General features: G+C 54.4%; 1 protein-coding gene across 1 annotated transcript in view; it reads left to right on the forward strand.

Annotated features, from left to right (window-relative positions):
- The window catches only part of LOC139240143 (insulin receptor-related protein-like), a 65,264-nt gene that overhangs the window by 25,440 nt on the left and 21,130 nt on the right, over nt 1-18,694 (forward strand). The window contains 6 exon segments of the mRNA XM_070868519.1: nt 3,541-3,685; nt 5,679-5,893; nt 8,886-9,012; nt 11,573-11,811; nt 13,544-13,711; nt 14,892-15,090. Coding sequence (XP_070724620.1) covers nt 3,541-3,685; nt 5,679-5,893; nt 8,886-9,012; nt 11,573-11,811; nt 13,544-13,711; nt 14,892-15,090 — 1,093 coding nt within the window.

Here is an 18,694-nt window from a genome sequence, read left to right on the forward strand (position 1 = left end):
CCCACCGCCAACACACGCGGCCACTCCCGGCGATGGGACCCTCCACCTTACCCTGGACATAGACCCCACCATTGCACACACCGGGCTCTGGTCCCCGATGGTCGTGTGGTGGGTTCAAGAGCCCGGGTCTGGGGGGGGGGGGCAGAGGTCATGTGGTGGGTTCAAGAGCCCGGGTCTAGGGGGGGGGGGGGCAGAGGTCGTGTGGTGGGTTTAGAGCCCGGGTCGGCGGGGGGCAGAGGTCATGTGGTGGGTTCAAGAGCCCGGGTCGGCGGGGGGCAGAGGTCGTGTGGTGGGTTCAGAGCCCGGGTCGGCGGGGGGCAGAGGTCGTGTGGTGGGTTCAGAGCCTGGGTCGGGGGGGGCAGAGGTCGTGTGGTGGGTCCAGAGCCCGGGTCGGGGGGAGGGGAGGGGGGTGATGGTCCGCAGTGTGTGGCCTGATGCCCGGGTCGCCCGAGGATACGTCTATCCCATGCAGCTCCGTGCCTTGCGGTCTGGGCTCGGTCCAAGACTCCAAGGGTCAAGTTACAAGGAGAGGTTACACAAACCAGGGCTGCATTCCCTGGAATTTAGACGGTTATGGGGTGATTTGATCGAGGTTTTCAGGATATTAGGAAGGTTAGATCGAGAGAAACTATTTGTGCAGGTTGGGGAGTCTCTGACGAGGGTCCTGATGATGTATTTGTTTCCTGGGTTCTTTGCTGAAGGATTTATAGCAGCACATTGTGATTAAGAACTAGTCAGGTTAATAGCAAAAGGTTTAACAATCACACGACACATTACCGGTTCATCCACCAGGCTCACAACCACCTGCCCCATCGTGGATCCCCCGAACCCAACTGGCTGGGGTTTTATTGAGTCTTGTGAACATCACGTGACTGGCTAAGCCCCTCCCAACTCAACAGCTCGACCAACCGGTGAGCATCCTCACGTGATGCAATGCCAGAAGGCATTCGATAAGGTGCCACATAAAAGGTTACTGCACAAGATAAAAGTTCACGGGGTTGGGGGTAACATATTAGCATGGATAGAGGATTGGCTAACTAACAGACAACAGAGAGTGGGGATAAATGGTTCATTCTCGGGTTGGCAATCAGTAACTAGTGGGGTACCGCAGGGATCAGTGCTGGGACCCCAGCTATTTACAATCTATATTAACGACTTGGAAGAAGGGACTGAGTGTAACGTAGCCAAGTTTGCTGACGATACAAAGATGGGAGGAAAAGCAATGTGTGAGGAGGGCACACAAAATCTGCAAAAGGACACAGACAGACTCAGTGAGTGGCAAAAATTTGGCAGATGGGGTATAATGTTGGAAAGTGTGAGGTCATGCACTTTGGCAGAAAAAAAATCAAAGAGCAAGTTATTATTTAAATGGAGAAAGATTGCAAAGTGCTGCAGTACAGCGGGACCTGGGGGTTACTTGTACATGAAACACGAAAGGACATTATGCAGGTACAGCAAGTGATCAGGAAGGCCAATGGAATCTTGGCCTTTATTGCAAAGGGGATGGAGTATAAAAGCAGGGAAGTCTTGCTACAGTTATACAGGGTATTGGTGAGGCCACACCTGGAATACTGCGTGCAGTTTTGGTTTCCATATTTACGAAAGGATATACTTGCTTTGGAGGCAGTTCAGAGAAGGTTCACTCGGTTGATTTCGGGGATGAGGGGGTTGACTTATGAGGAAAGGTTGAGGAGGTTGGGCCTCTACTCATTGGAATTCAGAAGAATGAGAGGTGATCTTATCGAAACGTATAAGATTATGAGGGGGCTCGACAAGGTGGATGCAGAGAGGATGTTTCCACTGATGGGAGAGACTAGAACTAGGGGGCATGGTCTTAGAATAAGGGGCCGCCCATTTAAAACTGAGATGAGGAGGAATTTCTTCTCTCAGAGGGTTGTAAATCTGTGGAATTCTCTGCCTCAGAGAGCTGTGGAAGCCGGGTCATTGAATACATTTAAGACAGAGATAGACAGATTCTTAACCAATAAAGGGTTATGGGGAGCGGGCAGGGAAGTGGAGCTGAGTCTATGATCGGATCAGCCATGGTCGTATTTAATGGTGGAGCAGGCTCGAGGAGCCGAATGGCCGACTTCTGCTATTTCTTATGTTCTTATTACAGGGGGCATAGTCTAAAAATTAGGGCCAGGCCTTTCAGGAGTGAAGTTGGGAAACATTTCTACACACACAGGGTGCTAGAGGTTTGGAACTCTCTCCCGCTAATTTTAAATCCGATATTGATTTTGTTAACCAAAGGTATTAAGGTATACGGGCCAAAGGCGGGTGTGTGGAGATAGGTCACAGATCAGCCATGATCTCATTGAATGGGGGAACAGGCTCGAGGGGCTGAATGGGTCTCCTCCTGTTCCTGTGTAACAGACTCGAGGGGCTGAATGGGTCTCCTCCTGTTCCTGTGTAACAGGCTCGAGGGGCTGAATGGGCCTCCTCCTGTTCCTGTGTAACAGACTCGAGGGGCTGAATGGGCCTCCTCCTGTTCCTGTGTAACAGGCTCGAGGGGCTGAATGGGCCTCCTCCTGTTCCTGTGTAACAGGCTCGAGGGGCTGAATGGGCCTCCTCCTGTTCCTGTGTAACAGGCTCGAGGGGCTGAATGGGCCTCCTCCTGTTCCTGTGTAACAGGCTCGAGGGGCTGAATGGGTCTCCTCCTGTTCCTGTGTAACAGGCTCGAGGGGCTGAATGGGCCTCCTCCTGTTCCTGTGTAACAGGCTCGAGGGGCTGAATGGGCCTCCTCCTGTTCCTGTGTAACAGGCTCGAGGGGCTGAATGGGCCTCCTCCTGTTCCTGTGTAACAGGCTCGAGGAGGTGAATGGGCCTCCTCCTGTTCCTGTGTAACAGCCTCGAGGGGCTGAATGGGCCTCCTCCTGTTCCTGTGTAACAGGCTCGAGGGGCTGAATGGGCCTCCTGTTCCTGTGTAACAGGCTCGAGGGGCTGAATGGGCCTCCTCCTGTTCCTGTGTAACAGCCTCGAGGGGCTGAATGGGCCTCCTCCTGTTCCTGTGTAACAGGCTCGAGGGGCTGAATGGGCCTCCTGTTCCTGTGTAACAGGCTCGAGGGGCTGAATGGGCCTCCTCCTGTTCCTGTGTAACAGCCTCAAGGGGCTGAATGGGCCTCCTCCTGTTCCTGTGTAACAGGCTCGAGGGGCTGAATGGGCCGCCTCCTGTTCCTGTGTAACAGGCTCGAGGGGCTGAATGGGCCTCCTCCTGTTCCTGTGTTGCTACGATGCGTGTTGAGGATGGGCTAGTGGCAGTACTTGGTATACCTCCGGTCCATGGAGACGGTACATGGGATGTACCACCTGCCTTGTTCCAAGGTTTGGGGGGGGTGGGGTACATGGACTGCGCCACCCTTACATTTCAGGATAGGGGTGTCCTGTGTGGGTCTGACCCAGCCCCAGTGGGAGGAGGAGGGGGGTGGGGGGCTATAGAAATGCGAATGGTGGCGATGGTGCCCACCGGAGATCCTCATTGGCTGCTCCTCAGGCACTCGAGGAGCATTGCTCAACCTTTGACCCCTCCGTCTCTCAACAGACAACCTGGCTGTGAAGCTTGAGGCCAACCTGGGCCTGATCGAGACCATCACAGGATTCCTGAAGATCAAACACTCCTTCGCTCTGGTCTCCCTTTCCTTCTTCGCCAACCTCAAGCTGATTCGAGGAGATTCCATGGTGGACGGGTAAGGGGAAGGGCTTTCTAGCACGTTCCAGGGTCCTGAGGCTAATGTCACACCGTTCCCTCGCCTTCTCTCTCTCTCTCTCGCTCCCTCAATCTCTCCCTTTCTCTAAAACCCAAGTGAGGAACCCTTTGTCCCATCGACGCTCTTTGCAGACTCGGCGACCTCCCGTGACCTCCCGCAAACTCCCTCGCCCTTCCCCCTTGACCTTCTGCACCCTCCCGCGACCTCCTGCACCCTTCCTCGACCTCCCTTGCCCTCACTTATCCTCCTCCGCCCTCCCGCAACCTCCCGCGATGTTCCTCGATCTCCCTCGCTCTCCAGCGCCCTTCCTCGCCTTCCCTCACCCTCCCGCGGCCTTCCGCGACCTCCCTCGAACTCCACCGCCCTCCCTCGCCCTCTCCCGCCCTCCCCCGACCTCCCACACCCTCCCTCGCCCTCCCTCACCCTCCTGCGCCCTCCCGTGCCCTCCCTCGACCTCCACCGCCCTCCCTCGCCCTCTCCCGCCCTCCCCCGACCTCCCACACCCTCCCTCGCCCTCCCTCGCCCTCCCACTCCCTCCTGTGCCCTCCCTCGCCCTCCCTCGCCCTCCTGCGCCCTCCCGTGCCCTCCCTCGCCCTCCCACTCCCTCCTGTGCCCTCCCTCGCCCTCCCTCGCCCTCCTGTGCCCTCCCTCGACCTCCACCGCCCTCCCCCGACCTCCCACACCCTCCCTCGCCCTCCCTCGCCCTCCCGTGACCTCCCTCGCAACCCTGGATGCGTCCTCCCGCTAGCCTTAGTAATGGTGACTATGAAACTACCAGATTGTCGTAAACCCATCTGGTTCACTGATGGCTGGGTTGTTGAATATATTTAAGGTGGAGATAGACAGATTTTTGAGCGATAAGGGAGTGAAGGGTTCTGGGGAGCGGGCAGGGAAGTGGAGCTGAGTCCATGATCGGATCAGCCGCGATCTCATTGAATGGCGGAGCAGGCTCGAGGGGCCGAATGGCCGACTCCTGCTCCTATTTCTGATCTGCTGCCCTTACCCGGCCTGGCCGATTTGTGACTCCAGACCCACAGCGATGCGGTCCACTCTTAACTGCCCTCTGAAATGTCGGCTCACCATCACCTCCTCCAGGGGCAATAAATGCCGGCCTTAACAGCGATGCCCACATCCCAGGAACGAATCGAAAAAGGGCCTGCCCCCTCGTGTCATTGGCCACCTGGCTTGGCGGTGGGCGACTGTGAGTCTCTACTGCACAACGAGTCAGGGCTGAAAATTCGTTATGGCCCGGTGTTAGGTACACCGCCTGGTCGGCAACTTAACGCCGGGCGATATTTACCGCCTCCAACCGGGATATTGGTTTATAGCGCCCCAAGGGGGCAGTGGAATGCTAAGGGTCGCGTTTCCCACCCCTCTCGAGCCCGAGGAAACTGGCAGCCCGGCACCTAGACCGCCCGAAAAGTTCAAGCAAAGCCAAGAGCGGCTAAAACCGCAGTGTGCAGCATTGATGAGAGACGCATTAATAGGAAATAAAAAATTCATTGTAACCACCCACCTGCTTCCCCCATCGGGCATTTCGCCCTGAGCAGCCACTCCACGATGCCTGCTCCCCTATTGGATGTGGTGCCGGGCACCACGGCAGGCCAGCACGCAATCGCGACGCTAACAGTGAGCGTTGCACACTCACTGACGTTCAGCGCCGCTACCGAAGTCCGCGGGAGGCGCCGACAGCGCGGCGCTCGGGCGACAAGCGCTTAGTGCCCCTCTCGGTCACCTGACACGTTCCCGAATTGAATGTGTGCTTCAGTGACGTCGCAGAGAAGATATCACATTTGGCGACGAGCATAGGACAATTGGATACCCGAGCTGAAATTTCTTTTGTTGCGCGATCCAGCCAAACAACAGCGAGACGAGAGGGGAGCTTTGAGCAGAGGGGTATTATGCCAATGGGCTCCCATACGGCAATACACAGCGGGAGGGGAAACGCTAACAGCATCGCTCCCTGTTTCAGGAATTACACTCTGTACGTGTTGGACAATCAGAACCTACAGCAACTCTGGAACTGGAACCAGCATCGCCTCGCCATTCCCGTCGGCCGCATGTACTTTGCCTTCAATCCCAAACTCTGCCTCTCCGAGATCTATCGCATGGAGGAGGTCACCGGCACCAAAGGTCGTCAGAACAAGGCGGAGATTAACCCTCGAACCAACGGAGACCGAGTGTCCTGTAAGGATCGGACCCGTGCTCCCCCGTCATTTGTCAGGGGTCATTACATCACAGGGTTAGATACAGAGTGAAGCTCCCTCTACACTGTCCCATCAAACACTCCCAGGGCAGGTACAGGGGGTTAGATACAGAGTAAAGCTCCCTCTACTCTGTCCCATCAAACACTCACAGGGCAGGTACAGGGGGTTAGATACAGAGTAAAGCTCCCTCTACACTGTCCCATCAAACACTCCCAGGGCAGGTACAGGGGGTTAGATATAGAGTGAAGCTCACTCTACACTGTTCCATCAAACACACCCAGGGCAGGTACAGGGGGTTAGATACAGAGTAAAGCTCCCTCTACTCTGTCCCATCAAACACTCCCAGGGCAGGTACAGGGGGTTAGATACAGAGTAAAGCTCCCTCTACACTGTCCCATCAAACACTCCCAGGGCAGGTACAGGGGGTTAGATACAGAGTAAAGCTCCCTCTACACTGTCCCATCAAAAACTCCCAGGGCAGGTACAGGGGGTTAGATACAGAGTAAAGCTCCCTCTACACTGTCCCATCAAACACCCCCAGGGCAGGTACAGCATGGGGTTAGATACAGAGTAAAGCTCCCTCTACACTGTCCCATCAAACACTCTCAGGGCAGGTACAGGGGGTTAGATACAGAGTAAAGCTCCCTCTACACTGTCCCATCAAACACTCCCAGGGCAGGTACAGGGGGTTAGATACAGAGTAAAGCTCCCTCTACACTGTCCCATCAAACACTCCCAGGGCAGGTACAGGGGGTTAGATACAGAGTAAATCTTCCTCTACACTGTCCCATCAAACATTCCCAGAGTAGGTACAGGGGGTTAGATACAGAGTAAAGCTCCCTCTACACTGTCCCATCAAACACTCCCAGGGCAGGTACAGGGGGTTAGATACAGAGTAAAGCTCCCTCTACACTGTCCCCATCAAACACTCCCAGGGCAGGTACAGCATGGGGTTAGATATAGAGTAAAGCTCCCTCTACACTGTCCCATCAAACACTCGCAGGGCAGGTACAGGGGGTTAGATACAGAGTAAAGCTCCCTCTACACTGTCCCATCAAACACTCCCAGGGCAGTTACAGCACGGGTTAGATACAGAGTAAAGCTCCCTCTACACTGTCCCATCAAACACTCCCAGGGCAGGTACAGCACGGGGTTAGATACAGAATAAAGCTCCCTCTACACTGTCCCATCAAAAACTCCCAGGGCAGGTACAGGGGGTTAGATACAGAGTAAAGCTCCCTCTACACTGTCCCATCAAACACCCCCAGGGCAGGTACAGCATGGGGTTAGATACAGAGTAAAGCTCCCTCTACACTGTCCCATCAAACACTCTCAGGGCAGGTACAGGGGGTTAGATACAGAGTAAAGTTCCCTCTACACTGTCCCATCAAACACTCCCAGGGCAGGTACAGGGGGTTAGATACAGAGTAAAGCTCCCTCTACACTGTCCCATCAAACACTCCCAGGGCAGGTACAGGGGGTTAGATACAGAGTAAATCTTCCTCTACACTGTCCCATCAAACATTCCCAGAGTAGGTACAGGGGGTTAGATACAGAGTAAAGCTCCCTCTACACTGTCCCATCAAACACTCCCAGGGCAGGTACAGGGGGTTAGATACAGAGTAAAGCTCCCTCTACACTGTCCCCATCAAACACTCCCAGGGCAGGTACAGCATGGGGTTAGATATAGAGTAAAGCTCCCTCTACACTGTCCCATCAAACACTCGCAGGGCAGGTACAGGGGGTTAGATACAGAGTAAAGCTCCCTCTACACTGTCCCATCAAACACTCCCAGGGCAGTTACAGCACGGGTTAGATACAGAGTAAAGCTCCCTCTACACTGTCCCATCAAACACTCCCAGGGCAGGTACAGGGGGTTAGATACAGAGTAAAGCTCCCTCTACACTGTCCCATCAAACACTCCCAGGGCAGGTACAGCACGGGGTTAGATACAGAATAAAGCTCCCTCTACACTGTCCCATCAAACACTCCCAGGGCAGGTACAGCACGGGATTAGATACAGAGTAAAGTTCCCTCTACACTGTCCCATCAAACACTCCCAGGGCAGGTACAGGCGGTTAGATACAGAGTAAAGCTCCCTCTACACTGCCCCATCAAACACTCCCAGGGCAGGTACAGCACGGGGTTAGATACAGAGTAAAGCGCCTTCTACACTGTCCCATCAAACACTCCCAAGGCAGGTACAGGGGGTTAGATACAGAGCAAAGCTCCCTCGACACTGTCCCATCAAACACTCCCAGGGCAGGTACAGCACGGGGTTAGATACAGAGTAAAGCTCCCTCTACACTGTCCCATCAAACACTCCCAGGGCAGGTACAGGGGGTTAGATACAGAGTAAAGCTCCCTCTACACTGTCCCATCAAACACTCCCAGGGCAGGTACAGGGGTTAGATACAGAGTAAAGCTCCCTCTACACTGTCCCATCAAACACTCCCAGGGCAGGTACAGGGGTTAGATACAGAGTAAAGCTCCCTCTACACTGTCCCATCAAACACTCCCAGGGCAGGTACAGCACGGGGTTAGATACAGAGTAAAGCTCCCTCTACACTGCCCCATCACACACTCCCAGGGCAGGTACAGGGGGTTAGATACAGAGTAAAGCTCCCTCTACACTTTCCCATCAAACACTCCCAGGGCAGGTACAGGGGGTTAGATACAGAGTAAAGCTCCCTCTACACTGTCCCATCAATGAGCCTTGGCCCCCGAGTGCAACATTTTTCCATTTCCAACCCTGTGTGAAAGATCGGCGGGAACAGATCCAATAGTGACTTTCAAACCGGGAATTGGGTAAATACTGGAAATGTGCCGGGCTGTGGGGAAAGAGCGGGGGGCAGTGGGACTGATTGGATCGCTCTGTCACAGAGCCGGCACAGCACGGGCTGGATGGGCCCAGTGGGATCCTCCTGTGCGGCGAGTTTCTGTGATATTGAGTGCTGTGCTTTGGTTTACAGGTAAAAGCTATGTACTGAGGTTTATCTCCAACTCCACCTACACGGAACAGATCCTGCTGAAGTGGGAACGTTATCAGTCCCAGGACTATCGCGACCTGCTCAGTTTCATTGTCTATTACAAGGATGCGTAAGTACTGGAGCTGCCCAGATGTGGCATGACATTACAGACCTGCATTTGGTCAGTGCTCAAACCTCTGTTTTCGTGAGAAAAGTCTGCAGCTGCGAGGATGCTCACGGGTTGATTGAGCTGTTGAAACTGAAATAGGTGTGAGTGGCTTAGAAACAGAGAAACGTAGAAAGTAGGTGCAGGAGTAGGCCATTCGGCCCTTCGAGCCTGCACCACCATTCAATATGATCATGGCTGATCATTCACCTCAGTACCCCTTTCCTGCTTTCTCTCCATACCCCTTGATCCCTTTAGCCGTAAGGGCCACATCTAACTCCCTTTTGAATATATCCAATGAACTGGCCTCAACAACTCTCTGCGGTAGAGAATTCCACAGGTTCACAATTCTCTGAGTGAAGAAGTTTCTCCTCATCTCGGTCCTAAATGGCTTACCCCTTATCCTTAGACTGTTCTGGGCTTCCCCAACATCGGGAACATTCTTCTCGCATCTAACCTGTCCCGTCCCATCAGAATTTTATATGTTTCTATGAGATCTCCTCTCATCCTTCTAAACTCCAGTGAATACAGGCCTAGTCGATCCAGTCTTTCTTCATATGTCAGTCCTGCCATCCCGGGAATCAGTCTGGTGAACCTTCGCTGCACTCCCTCAATAGCAAGAATGTCCTTCCTCAGATTAGGAGACCAAAACTGAACACAATATTCCAGGTGAGGCCTCACCAAGGCCCTGTACAACTGCAGTAAGACCTCCCTGCTCCTATACTCAAATCCCCTCGCTATGAAGGCCAATTGCTTAGCTAGTCACATGATGTTCACAAGACTCAATAAAACCCCGGCCCGTTGGGTTTGGGGGATCCACGATGGGGCAGGTGGTTGTGAGCTTGGTGGATGAACCGGTAATGTGTAGTGTGATTGTTAAACCTTTTGCTAATAAACCAACTGGTTCTTAATGGCAATGTGTTGCTACGAATTCCTCTAATGAACCCATGAAGCAAATACATTCGAAAAAGAGAACCAGCCTGTTCATAAAAACAGAACATGCTGGAAATCTCAGCAGCAACTGTGGAGAGAAATAGCGTTCATGTTCTCGTTCCCATGGCAGCCGGTGATGGTTCCACCAATCGCACCCTCTCTAGACGCATCTTTAGTTTCCTAACTTGTCCCATTGCTCTCTCATTTTTACCCACCATCACTTGTGTCTCTCTAATCTCTCCTGCCCTCCCCCTCTATCACCGACCTTCCCTCTTGTTCTGCCCTTCTCCTTTCACTGCCCCCTGCTCTCCATCAACAACCTATTTCATCTCGAACTTTCTGACAAAGGGTCACAGACCCGAAAAGTTAACTGTTTCACTCTCCACAGATGCTGCCCGGCCCGCTGAGATTTCCAGCAACGTCTCCTTTATTTCAGGTTGCAGCTAACGCAGTATTTTGCTTTTGCCCAGCTGTTCACCCTTTTCCCAATATGTATACCCAACGCATTTCTGGTATCATCCTTGTAAATCTTCTCTGCTCCCTCTCCAGTGCCTCTATATCCTTTTTATACTACAGCGACCAGAACTGTGCACGGTGCTCCAAGTGTGGTCTAACCCAGGTATATGGAGACCAGAACTGTGCACGGTGCTCCAAGTGTGGTCTAACCCAGGTATATGGAGACCAGAACTGTGCACGGTGCTCCAAGTGTCGTCTAACCCAGGTATATGGAAACCAAAACTGTGCACGGTGCTCCAAGTGTGGTCTAACCCAGGTATATGGAAACCAAAACTGTGCACGGTGCTCCGAGTGTGGTCTAACCCAGGTATATGTAAACCAAAACTGTGCACAGTGCTCCAAGTGTGGTCTAACCCAGGTATATGGAGACCAGAACTGTGCACAGTGCTCCAAGTGTGGTCTAACCCAGGTATATGGAAACAAAAACTGTGCACAGTGCTCCAAGTGTGGTCTAACCCAGGTATATGGAGACCAGAACTGTGCACGGTGCTCCAAGTGTGGTCTAACCCAGGTATATGGAGACCAGAACTGTGCACAGTGCTCCAAGTGTGGTCTAACCCAGGTATATGGAAACCAAAACTGCACGCAGTACTCCAGGTGTGACCTCACCAATACCCTGTATAACTGTAGCAGGACTTCCCTGCTTTTATATTCCATCCCCTTTGCAATAAAGGCCAAGATACCATTGGCCTTCCTGATCACTTGCTGTACCTGCATACTATCCTTTTGTGTTTCATGTACAAGTAACCCCCAGGTCCCGCTGTACTGCGGCACTTTGCAATCTTTCTCCATTTAAATAATAACTTGCTCTTTGATTTTTTGTGCCAAAGTGCATGACCTCACACTTTCCAACATTATACTCCATCTGCCAAATGTTTGCCCACTCACTGAGCCTGTCACTCCCTCAGTACTGCCCTTTGGCAGATTGTGTGTGTCCTCCTCACAGTGTGTGTCTGTATTTGCCAATTTTCTGCCCGTTTGTTGGCGTCGTGCTCAGTATTGAAAGCACCCCCCAGTTTTTTCACCATGCTTGTTCCTCTCTTCTCCTTGTGCGCCTGATCCTGTAATGTCCCAGCCCGTTCCAGAACGTGACGGAGTACGTAGGGCAGGACGCCTGCGTGTCCAACAGCTGGACCATGGTGGACGTTGAGCACCCACTCAACAAGAACCTCTACCCCGAGGTCAGGCTGCTGGGCCTCAAGCCCTGGACGCAGTACGCCATCTTTGTCCGAGCCATCACGCTGACTGTGTCCGAGGCCAGTCACAACCACGGGGCCAAGAGCGAGCTGGTCTACATCTGGACCAAGGCAGCAGGTACTGGGGGCGAGGGTCGGGGGGGTGGGAGGCGAAGGTCAGGGGGCGGAGGGCGAGGGTCGGGGGGCGGGGGGGCCTGGGGGGGGGGCAGAGGGTGGAGGTCGGGGGATCAGGGTCGAGGGGCAGAGGGTGGGGGGGCAGAGGCAATGGATGGGGGCCAGGCGGGCGGAGGGCGAGGGTCGGGGGGCAGAGGGCGAGAGGGTCGGGGGGGCGGAGGGCGAGGGTCGGGGGGCGGAGGGCGAGGGTCGGGGGGCGGAGGGCGAGGGTCGGGGCGGAGGGCGAGGGTCGGGGGGCAGAGGGTGAGGGTCGGGGGCAGAGGGCGGGGGTCGGGGGGCGGAGGGCGAGGGTCGGGGGGCAGAGGGTGAGGGGCGGCACTCAAACAGCAAACAATTACATCACAAGCAAGCTCCCACACACAGCGATGTGATAATGACCCGGATCATCTGTTTTAGTGATGTTGGTTGAGGGATAAATATTGGCCCCAGGACACCGGGGAGAACTCCCCCTGCTCTTCTTCCAATAGTGGCCCCGGGATCTTTTACATCCACCCGAGAGGGCAGACGGGGCCTCGGTTTAACGTCTCATCCGAAAGACGGCACCTCCGACAATGCGGCACTCCCTCAGTACTGCCCCTCCGACAGTGCGGGGCTCCCTCAGTACTGCCCCTCCGACAGTGCGGCACTCCCTCAGTACTGCCCCTCCGACAGTGCGGGGCTCCCTCAGTACTGCCTCTCCGACAGTGCGGCACTCCCTCAGTACTGCCCCTCCGACAGTGCAGGGCTCCCTCAGTACTGCCTCTCCGACAGTGCGGCGCTCCCTCAGTACTGCCCCTCCGACAGTGCGGCGCTCCCTCAGTACTGCCCCTCCGACAGTGCGGAGCTCCCTCAGTACTGCCCCTCCGACAGTACGGCACTCCCTCAGTACTGCCCCTCCGATAGTGCAGCACTCCCTCAGTACCGCCCCTCCGACAATGTGGCGCTCCCTCAGTACTGCCCCTCTGACAGTGCGGCGCTCCCTCAGTACTGCCCCTCCGACAGTGCGGCGCTCCCTCAGTACTGCCCCTCCGACAGTACGGCGCTCCCTCAGTACTGCCCCTCCGACAGTATGGCGCTCCCTCAGCACTGCCCCTCCGACAGTGCGGCGCTCCCTCAGTACTGCCCCTCCGACAGTGCGGGGCTCCCTCAGTACTGCCCCTCCGACAGTGCGGCGCTCCCTCAGTACTGACCCTCCGACAGTGCGGCGCTCCCTTTAAGTAGACTAGCCCTATATTTTCTGGAGTTTAGCAGAATGAGAGATGATCTCATTAAAATGTATCAGATTCTGAGGGGGATTGACAGGGTAGATGCAGGGAGGGTGTTTCCCCTCGGGCTGGGGAGTCTAGAACCAGGGGTCACACAGTCTCAGGATAAGGGGTCGGCCATTGAGGACTGAGACGAGGAGGAATTTCTTCACTCAGAGGGAGGTGAATCTTTGGGATTCTCTGCCCCAGAGGGCTGTGGAGGCTCAGTCGCTGAGTATATTCAGGGCCGAGATCGAGAGATTGTTGGATATCGAAGGCAATGGAGGGAGATGGAGACTGGGCGAGGAAGTGGTGTTGAGGTGGGAGATCAGCCGTGGTCTCACTGAATGGCCGAGGATGGGCTGAATGGCCGGCTCCTGGACCTTGTGTGGACACGGCGTGTGTTGGGCTGCCCCACAAAGCACCCCTGACTCTTGGCTCGTCTCCCCACAGCCCCCACCGTACCCCAGGACGTGGTCTCCATGTCCAACTCGTCCTCGCAGCTGATCGTGAAGTGGAAACCACCAATACACCGCAACGGCAACATCACCTACTATCTGGTGGTGTGGCAGCAACAGCCAGAGGACGGGGAGCTGTACAGTAACGACTACTGCCACAAAGGTGAGAGGTCGCGGGGTCACCGTCCAGCCAGCGGCCGGCCCGAGGTCGGGAGGTCGCAGGTCAGCATCTCGCCAACATCGCCGCGATATACCTTAAAACCACTGACACACTCACACAAAATGGCTCCCACAGAAAGGGTCATCGTGTGACCTCGTTCCGTGACCTTTTTAGCGTATTTACATCAGTAGTTGCACTGCCACAGTAGTCCGCCAGGGGGAGCTCTATTACAATCGTGAGGTCACCACAGGCAGCCAATCGCATTCTCTCCATGACTGGGCATTGACCCACACTATGTGCTGGGACAGTGTCGAGGGAGCTTTACTCTGTATCTAACCCCGTGTACCTGCCCTGGGAGTGTTTGATGGGACAGTGTAGAGGGAGCTTTACTCTGTATCTAACCCCCTGTACCTGCCCTGGGAGTGTTTGATGGGACAGTGTAGAGGGAGCTTTACTCTGTATCTAACCCCCTGTATCTGCCCTGTGAGTGTTTGATGGGACAGTGTAGAGGGAGCTTTACTCTGTATCTAACCCCCTGTATCTGCCCTGTGAGTGTTTGATGGGACAGTGTAGAGGGAGCTTTACTCTGTATCTAACCCCGTGCTGTACCTGCCCTGGGAGTGTTTGATGGGACAGTGTAGAGGGAGCTTTACTCTGTATCTAACCCCGTGCTGTACCTGCCCTGGGAGTGTTTGATGGGACAGTGTAGAGGGAGCTTTACTCTGTACTAACCCCGTGTACCTGCCCTGGGAGTGTTTGATGGGACAGTGTAGAGCGAGCTTTACTCTGTACTAACCCCGTGTACCTGCCCTGGGAGTGTTTGATGGGACAGTGTAGAGGGAGCTTTACTCTGTATCTAACCCCCTGTACCTGCCCTGGGAGTGTTTGATGGGACAGTGTAGAGGGAGCTTTACTCTGTATCTAACCCCGTGCTGTACCTGCCCTGGGAGTGTTTGATGGGACAGTGTAGAGGGAGCTTTACTCTGTATCTAACCCCCTGTACCTGCCCTGGGAGTGTTTGATGGGACAGTGTAGAGGGAGCTTTGCTCTGTATCTAACCCCGTGTACCTGCCCTGGGAGTGTTTGATGGGACAGTGTCGAGGGAGCTTTACTCTGTATCTAACCCCGTGTACCTGCCCTGGGAGTGTTTGACTGATGGTGACGCATGCTCTGACCTTTACAGGGATGAAGTTGCCAACGAGTGTTGTGGCCAATGACCCAGACGACTACGACAGGGATGGCTACAACGACACGAAAGCGGAGCATGGGGATCGCTGCTGCCAATGCCCCAAGTCCCTGGCTCAGCTCGAGCTGGAGGCCGAGGAGACCTCGTTCCGCAAGCGATTCGAGACCTTCTTGCACAACTCCATCTTCATGCCCAGGTAATCGCCCCATCTCAGCGTGTCCCGTTTGTGATGTGTGTAAACCTGTAATTACCATGTCTCACCACCAGAGGGCTCAACCCCTGGAGTCCCAAGGGATCCCACAATCCCTTGGGAGCACCTGTATATAAGGGGGCCTCACAGGCTGGAGAGGCACTCTGAGATCTGTAATAAAGGATTACGGCCACACCTTACTTTGAGCTTGCAGTATCTAGTCTGACTCTTTACTCAAGACATAACAACTGGCGACGAGATACAGGTGACGAACCCCACCGCAGCGATGCAGGGAACAGCGGGCATCGTGGAGAAAATTTCGGAGGGAGATGATTGGGAAACCTTTGTGGAGCGACTCGACCAATACCTCGTGGCCAACGAGCGGGAAGGAGAAGCCAATGCTGCCAAACAAAGGGCGGTCCCCCTCACCGTTTGAGAGGCACCAACGTATGGCCTCATGAAAAATCTGCTCGCTCCAGCGAAACCCACAGACAAGTTGTACGATGAGTTGTGCACACTGGTCCGGGAGCATCTGATCCCGAAGGAAAGCGTTCTGATGGCGAGGTATCGGTTCTACGTGTCGAAGAGGTCTGAAGGCCAGGAAGCGGCGAGCTATGTCGCCGAGCTAAGGCACCTTGCAGGACATTGCGAATTTGAAGGACATTTGGAGAACATGCTCAGGGACTTCTTTGTACTTGTATTTGGCCATGAAGTAATACTTCGCAAACCTTTGACTGTAGAGACCCCAACCTTGAGTAAGGCCATAGCGATAGCCCAGGCGTTTATCGCCACCAGTGACAATACCAAACAAATCTCTCAGCACACTAGTGCTGTTACAAGTACTGTGAACAAAGTGATGTTGTTTTCAAACGAAATGCACACGGCAGGACTCACATGCCTGCAGCTACACGTCCGCAGATGTCTCAGAGTCCACCATCGAGGGTGATGAATGCAAGGCCATTAACACCTTGTTGGCGCTGCGGGGGTGATCATCGATTGCATTCAAGCCGATTCAGAGGATACGTTTGCAAGGGCTGTGGAACAATGGAACGCCGCCAACGAGTGTGCAGGCGAGCTGCAAACCCTGTTAAACCTGCACGCCACCATGTTGCAGAGGAGGACAGATCCACGGAGGATCACGACAAACCGGAGCCTCAGACCGAGGAGGCAGAGGTACACGGGGTGCACACATTCACCACAAAGTGTCCCCCGATAATGCTGAAGGTTGAATTAAATGGACTCCCGGTGTCCATGTAGCTGGACACGGGCGCGAGCCAGTCCATCATGGGCAAAAAGACTTTCGAGACACTGTGGTGCAACAAAGCCTTAAGGCCAGTCCTGACTCCCATTCGTACTAAACTGAGAACCTACACAAAGGAGCTGATTCCCGTAATCGGCAGTGCTGCCGTAAAGGTCTCCTACGACGGTGCGGTGCATGAGTTACCACTCTGGGTGGTACCGGGCAATGGCCCCACGCTGTTCGGCAGGAGCTGGCTGGGAAAGATACGCTGGAACTGGGACGACATCCGAGCGCTTTTGTCCGTCGACGACACCTCGTGTGCCCAGGTCCTAAACTAGTTCCCCTCGCTGTTCGAGCCAGGCATCGGGAAGTTCCAAGGAGCAAAAGTGCAGATCCATTTGATTCCGGGGGCGCGACCCATCCATCACAAGGCGAGAGCGGTACCGTACATGATGGGAGAGAGGGTGGAGATCGAGCTGGACAGGCTGCAACGAGAGGGCATCATCTCGCCGATCGAATTCAATGAGTGTTCCAGTCCTCAAGGGAGACGGCACCGTCAGAATCTGTGGTGATTACAAAGTAACTATCAATCGTTTCTCGCTGCAGGATCAGTACCCGCTACCAAAGGCAGACGACCTGTTTGCGACGCTGACGGGAGGGAAAAAGTTCACGAAGCTGGTCTTGACCTCGGCCTACATGACGCAGGATCTGGAGGAACCTTCGAAGGGCCTCACCTGCATCAACACGCACAAAGGCCTCTTCATTTACAACAGATGCCCGTCTGGGATCCGATCGGCCGCGGCGATATTCCAGAGGAACAAGGAAAGCTTGCTGATGTCGGTCCCGCGCACCGTGGTCTTCCAGGACGACGTCTTGGTTACAGATCGGGACACCGTTGAGCATCTGCAGAACCTGGAGGAGGTTCTTAGTCGGCTTAATCGCGTGGGGCTCAGGTTAAAACGCTCGAAGTGCGTTTTCCTGGTGCCTGAAGTGGAGTTCCTGGGGAGAAGAATCGCGGCGGACGGCATCAGGCCCACCGAGTCGAAGACAGAGGCAATCGAGAACGCACCGAGGCCACGGAACGTGATGGAGCTGCGGTCGTTTCTAGGACTCCTGAACTATTTTGGTAACTTCTTACCGGGTCTCAGCACACTGTTAGAACCCCTGCACTCTTTACTGCGTAAGGGAGACGAATGGGTTTGGGGCAAAAGCCAAGAAAATGCCTTTGTGAAAGCTAGGAAGCTGTTATGTTCAAACAAATTGCTTGTGTTGTACGATCCATGTAAGCGTTTGGTACTAGCATGAGATGCGTCGTCATACGGTGTCGGGTGTGTATTGCAACAAGCTAATGATTTCAGGAAATTGCAACCGGTTGCTTATGCATCCAGGAGTCTGTCTAAGGCTGAGAGAGCCTACAGCATGATTGAAAAATAAGCGTTAGCGTGTGTCTATGGGGTAAAGAAAATGTATCAATACCTGTTTGGGCTCAAATTTTAATTGGAAACTGACCATAAGCCGCTTATATCCCTGTTCTCCGAGAGTAAAGGGATAAATACCAACGCATCGGCCCGCATCCAGAGATGGGCGCTCACGTTATCCGCATACAACTACGCCATCCACCACAGGCCAGGCACAGAAAACTGCGCCGATGCTTTCAGTAGGCTGCCATTGCCCACCACGGGGGTGGAAATGGCGCAGCCCGCAGATCTAGCCATGGTTATGGAAACATTCGAGAGTGAGCAATCGCCCGTCACTGCCCGGCAGATCAGAACCTGGACAAGCCAGGACCCCTTACTGTCCCTAGTAAAAAACTGTGTGCTTCACGGGAGTTGGCCTAGTGTCCCGTTAGAGATGCAGGAAGAGATAAAGCCGTTCCAGCGGCGCAAAGATGAAATGTCTACACAGGCAGACTGCCTTCTGTGGGGCAATCGAGTAGTGGTCCCCAAGAAGGGCAGAGACACCTTCATCAAAGACCTCCACAGTACCCACCCAGGCATCGTAATGATGAAAGCGATAGCCAGATCCCACGTGTGGTGGCCCGGTATCGATGCGGACTTAGAGTCCTGCGTTCACAGATGTAATACATGCTCGCAGTTTAGCAATGCACCCAGGGAGGCGCCGCTAAGTTTATGGTCCTGGCCCTCCAAACCGTGGTCTAGGGTACACGTCGACTATGCAGGCCCGTTCTTGGGTAAATTGTTCCTTGTGGTTGTAGACGCGTACTCCAAGTGGATTGAATGTGTGATAATGTCGGCTAGCATGTCCGCTGCCACCACTGAAAGCCTGCGGGCCATGTTTGCCACACACGGCTTACCCGATGTCCTTGTAAGTGACAATGGATCGTGCTTCACCAGTGCCGAGTTCAAGGAA

Source organism: Pristiophorus japonicus, chromosome 30, assembly GCF_044704955.1.
Source record: "Pristiophorus japonicus isolate sPriJap1 chromosome 30, sPriJap1.hap1, whole genome shotgun sequence".
NCBI lineage: Eukaryota > Metazoa > Chordata > Chondrichthyes > Pristiophoridae > Pristiophorus > Pristiophorus japonicus.